This window comes from Anarrhichthys ocellatus, unplaced genomic scaffold (genome assembly GCF_004355925.1).
Source record: "Anarrhichthys ocellatus isolate YVR2014 unplaced genomic scaffold, GSC_Weel_1.0 scaffold1436, whole genome shotgun sequence".
Classification (NCBI taxonomy): Eukaryota; Metazoa; Chordata; class Actinopteri; order Perciformes; family Anarhichadidae; genus Anarrhichthys; species Anarrhichthys ocellatus.
Genome location: NW_022281410.1, coordinates 5,824 through 11,365, shown reverse-complemented (window position 1 = coordinate 11,365; position 5,542 = coordinate 5,824). Strand labels below are relative to the sequence as shown.

The following is a 5,542-nucleotide window of genomic DNA, read 5'->3' as shown; positions in this document are numbered from 1 at the left end:
CCCCCCCTCGACCAGAAGCGGAAGTCACCTTTTCTCTACGGCAACCCTGAAGGGACATATCATCTCCAATACAAAACGATAAACATGAGACAGTCTGTTACAATAATAATAAATTAAAAATACTTACCTGTTTTTTTTTTGTTGTTTGTTAATTATTATTTTTTTTTTTTCTCATCTCAAAAGGCTCAAGGACATACACACACACACGCTCACACACACATGCATACATACATACATACATACATACACAACTGACTATAGGATGTTTGCTGGCTTTTATCCCACTGTTCTTGTCATCCTCTTATGTCTATGTATTGTCTCTTGTCTTTCAATTTAAAAAATAAAAATTATAATAAATTTAAAAAATGTGTTGATGTACGATAAAATAATTGTTGCCGTTAATTAATGGATGCGTTAACGCGTTAACTTGCCCAGCACTAAAATATATGTATATATTTTGTATACTGTAATGAATCTAAAGTGTTTTTAACGACTCGGACGTTGTAAATGTGCCGTTCAGGATGAAGAAGGCAGAGATTCCGTGTCCGGAGGTGGTGCTGCTGAAGAAACACATCCTGGTGATGTCGTTCATCGGTAAAGACCACATCCCTGCTCCCAAGCTGAAAGACGTGGTGCTGAGCTCAGAGGACATGAAGACCGCCTTCTACCAGGTCCTACATGTACGTACCGCTGGTACTACACTGTGTACTTACAGAGAACTACAACAGCAGCTAAGCATTTGTTTCAGCTGTGATTCAGTACTGGTTCACACAATAACTGCATTCAACAGTGACATATCTTAGGGCTACAGTTTAAGTATTATAGGAGTTCAAACTACCGTTTACCCAGAATGCCGTTGGGCTCTGTGTCTGTGCAGGTGATGCAGCAGCTGTATCAGGAGTGTAATCTGGTTCACGCTGATCTCAGTGAATACAACATGCTGTGGCACGAAGGAAAGGTAACACACCTTCACTCTCCTTCATGTTTCTGATTCCTTCAAGCTGTCCTCTGTCCTTCATGACTTTGCTGTGTGTGTGTGTGTGTGTGTGTGTGTGTGTGTGTGTGTGTGTGTGTGTGTGTGTGTGTGTGTGTTCGTGTTCCAGGTGTGGTTGATAGATGTGGGTCAGTCGGTGGAGCCCACTCATCCTCACGCTCTGGAGTTCCTCTTCAGAGACTGCAGGAACGTTGCGACGGTAAACAAGTTTATTTTATCTTTAAAGCTGTAAATGAAAGTAAAGTTAAAGTGTTTTAAAAGCAGAACTGCAGGATTCAGTGTGAGAACATCATTTAAACAAGTTCATTTTCCATGTTTTATTTTAATGATGAACAGGATGCAGCGGATCATCTGTTCTATTTATGGGGAATTTAAATGTCTTCACAACATATTTAAGTTCACATTTATAAAATAATAATGGCTTCATAATTATTAATTATATTTATTTGTCGCTAATAAAAAGGAAACATTAATTATAGTTAATTAATAACCAGGATCTAGATGTTCCAAAAAAGTCCAAAATATACAAATTAAATTAATTAATATTATAAAGAAATACATTCTGGGTCTCCTAAGTAATCAGGTTTATTTAACCGTCTTTATTTAAACGTCTTTATTTAAACGTCTTTATTGAACCAAGTGAACTGGCACAAAAATAGAAAATGTAGAAAATATTTATTCTAGCCAAATTTGTATTGTCTATTTTTCTAAGTAAAGTTTATACAGTGTGTGCGTGTCTGTGTGTGTGTGTGTCTTTGTTAATGTGTGTGTGTGTGTGTGTGTGTGTGTGTGTGTGTGTGTCCGTTTGTCCCACAGTTCTTCCAGAAGAGAGGAGTGAGTGAAGCGATGAGTGTTTACGAGCTTTTCAACACCGTGAGCGGACTGAACATCCCTGTTGGTGAAGAAGAAGAGGCCGAGTTCATAGCTGAGGTGACACACACACACACACCTGTAGATATACACACACACGCACAAAAAAACTTTTATTTGACAGTAAAACCATTTCATTCTGTGTGTGACAGATTGTGGCGTTGGAGAAGAGGAACGAGGATCACGTTCAGCATCGAGGGAAGAAGACGTTTCCTGTTTCCTCTGAAGACGAAGAGCCTCCGTTACAACCCGACTCTGACGACTAACACCCCCCCACACACCCCCCCTCTCTTCACGATCCCGCCGTGTTGAAAACAAGCTGTAGAAGAAGAGACGAGTGAAGGAGGCCACCTCCTCCTCCTCCTCCAACCATCACCCACCAACCGCTTCCTTTGAACAGGCCGACGGAGCTCCGCCTCCTGGCTGCAGGTGGGCGGAGCTTCAGCGTGTTGGATGTTTAAGTCGGAGCGTCTTCAGAGACCACAACTCACATCCTCCTCCTGATCTTTATGATCTTTATCACAGCGAGTAATGAAGATCACAACACTAAACGAGTAACGAGAGGACGGCTCCGTCGATTAGAAACCAACTCTGAGAGGGTTGATTCTGAGTTTATGTCCCGGATATGAATTTAGGGAAATGATGCAGAAGATCATGAATATTATTATTTATTTTATTCTTTTTGTGATGGAACAGATGTGAAAGAAAATCTACCGAAGCTTCAGTGAAGAAAAAGAGCAAATGTACACCAAAAAAAAGCCTAAATGTAACAGAAATATTAAGCTCAAAATGAGTAGAAAAAAGTTATTAAATCTGGAAAATTTTAATGAAAGAATATTAAATCTAAGCAGAAAAGAAAAATTCCATGTTACAAATATATATTATTATAATATTTTATGATAATAATCTTTATTTACAGACACAATTGAACCAAGATTAAAGATTCATGACGGCGATAAATCAGAACATTAGAAATATTACAACAAATGCATAAATAAATAAAACATACAGCTCTAACTCTGTCATTCTGCCTCGACGTCCATTTTTAATTCTCATCTCTTTCTTTCACTCTTTTTATTTCGCTTCACTGAAATCCATCGAAGGAAAAAATATATTTAATGTCTCAAAAAAAACCAACAAAAAGTTAGAAGACTTTCAGTCGGACGCTGAAGAACAGCTTCAGTTCATTTTTCAGTCATTTAAGTTTGTCGCTCCGTCTCCTTTCAGGGGTGAAACATGGCGGGGGAGGGGTCAGAGGTCACTGCTGTTTGGTTTTGTAGAAGCTTAAAGAGTTATTAAATGTTTTGGTAACACTTGAAATTGAAGCGCAGAAGAAACAAATGAATGTTTTTGATGTTTGTGTGATGAAGACGATACCAAAGCTTTTAGTTTGTGTGACTTTAACGGATATAAAGAATGAAGGTTTCTCTCAGAGTGATGTAATGATGGATTTATTCTAATGAATCTCTGACATTAAACGATGGAAATGAAAACTCTTTTTGTCTTTCTATTGTTTTTATACAAATATATAATATCAGTTAAGCACTAGAAGGTTTGTTCTGTTTATAACAACGTTACTTAAGAGATGTAATCTAATGTTGCTCTCTTAATCACGTGATCGTCAGACATCACATGACTCACGGCAGCAAAAAACAACACAAGTAAACAGCCGGTCTGACTCCTTCAGAATAAGAGTAATCTCTACAAATATGAACTCGCACCAAACTAATTTGGTAAACAACGTGAAAATAATAGCAGTTATATATATCTATATATTCTGTCTGTATATATACTATTTTAGTTGTGGATTTCTTATATTCTTTACCGTTTTATTACTTATTTATTTTATTTTATCTATTCCCCGCTTTTATTCTGAAGACCCAAACCGGAAGGCGGAAGAGTAATGGCCGCCCATTGACGTGAAGCGTCTTTCCTCTGCAGTTGTAGTCTCTCAGGACTCTGAACAACAGCACTAAGTATAATAAATATAACATTAAGCCGTTATCATGAGCGAGGATCACTTCTACCTGGAGCTCTGTGAGAACCCGGTCCAGTTTGAACACGCCTCGAGCGTCAACAACGTCTTCTTCGACGAGGCTAACAAGCAGGTGAGCTAAGCTAAGCTAGCTGTTATCTGTCTTTATATATGTTTATATACTGTGTATGTATATATATATATATATATATATATATAAACAGACAAGAACTTTAACTCATTATAGTGGTGGAGGAAGTATTCAAGTCGTTTACTAAAGTAAAAGTACTAATACCACACTGTATATACGCTCTGTACAGTAAAAATACTAATCCTAAAGTACTTTATTACAGTAAAACTACTAATACCAAACTTTGAAAATACTCTGTTACAGTAAAAGTACTAATACCACACAGTACAAATACTCTGTTACAGTAAAAAATACTAATGCCACGAGTACTTTACTACAGTAAAAGTACTAATGCCCTCTTTAAAAATACTCTGTCACAGTAAGATGTTCCTTCAGTAGAAGTATGTCGGTATAATCAGCAAAATGTAGTAAAAGTATTCAAAATGTGACTGTTGTACTATCATATATGTTAGGTTGTATTATTAATACTTATTAATGTAAAAGCAGGATTTTATTGTTGTAGTTTGTTGAGCTGGAGCTCATTTTTAACTTTTAACTTTTTATTTATTAGACTTAATAATCCTTCTAAAAAGCTAAATATGTCCTTTATACGTAGTTATAATATTTACTGACATTAATGTATATATTAGTTTGACTTTGTGTTCAGAGTTATATTATTATACATCATATTATTGGATAATATAAAGTCATATAAAATATTTTATTAGTGCTTCAAATTCAAAACAAACAAGTTTTAGTGTTAGATAAATCATGTTTTTGTTTTACTCCCTGTTTTTTTGTCTGCAGGTGTTCAGTTGTTTTTTTACTCCCTGTTTTTTGTCTGCAGGTGTTTGCGGTGCGTTCAGGTGGAGCCACAGGTGTGGTGGTCAAAGGGCCGGACGACAAGAGCAGCGTTGCCTTCAGGTACACCCGCCTGTGCAGGAAAAATCTGAAGTGATTTAGAGATGACACGAATATTAATATTAATACATCTGTGATGCATTTAGGGACGTTTAACTCGTTTTATTCACACTTCATTGTTTTGCCTTTTCATCACAGACACAACACATAGATAGGAAAAGATGAAAACTAAATCATAGAATACAAAATAATAATAATAATTTAATTAAATAACAATAAATAAATAATAGAAATAATAAATAAAGGATCTGGAGTGCTTTGTCCCCTCAAAAGCACTTTAACTTTTTATGGCCAATGTGCTGACACTAATCATAGATAATATTAATATACAACAATAATCATTAATATTGATCACTGCATGATTGCATTGTGTATATTTGTGGTGTGTTTCTCCACAGAATGGACGATAAAGGAGAAGTGAAGTGCATCAAGTTCTCAATTGGAAATAAGATCTTAGCGGTTCAGAGGACGTTAAAGTCTGTGGTGAGTTAGAACAGAACGAGACGCTTCTTATAATAATAATAATAATGATCATAACCGTGTGACGTAATGTAACTTATTTTAAAGAAACGAGCACTTTCATGCACCTGATGGAGGTTTTTCTCTGTGTGTGTGTGTGTGTGTGTGTGTGTGTGTGTGTGTGTGTGTGTGT

General features: G+C 36.3%; 2 protein-coding genes across 2 annotated transcripts in view; both read left to right on the top strand.

Annotated features, from left to right (window-relative positions):
• The first annotated feature begins 486 nt into the window (after positions 1 to 486).
• LOC116377592 (serine/threonine-protein kinase RIO3) lies at positions 487 to 3,357 on the top strand. The gene is made up of 5 exons (XM_031839258.1): positions 487 to 680; positions 878 to 958; positions 1,104 to 1,193; positions 1,811 to 1,924; positions 2,017 to 3,357. The coding sequence occupies exons 1-5, from the start codon at positions 522 to 524 to the stop codon at positions 2,128 to 2,130; spliced, it is 558 nt and encodes a 185-aa protein (XP_031695118.1). The 5' UTR covers positions 487 to 521; the 3' UTR covers positions 2,131 to 3,357.
• A 406-nt stretch (positions 3,358 to 3,763) lies between these two features.
• Positions 3,764 to 5,542, top strand: part of LOC116377593 (regulator of MON1-CCZ1 complex-like) — a 5,403-nt gene continuing 3,624 nt past the window's right edge. Inside the window, exons 1-3 of the mRNA XM_031839259.1 lie at positions 3,764 to 3,972; positions 4,817 to 4,893; positions 5,289 to 5,373. Of these exons, the coding sequence (XP_031695119.1) occupies positions 3,871 to 3,972; positions 4,817 to 4,893; positions 5,289 to 5,373 (264 nt within the window). The 5' untranslated portion in view covers positions 3,764 to 3,870. The remainder of the gene's footprint in view (positions 3,973 to 4,816; positions 4,894 to 5,288; positions 5,374 to 5,542) is intronic.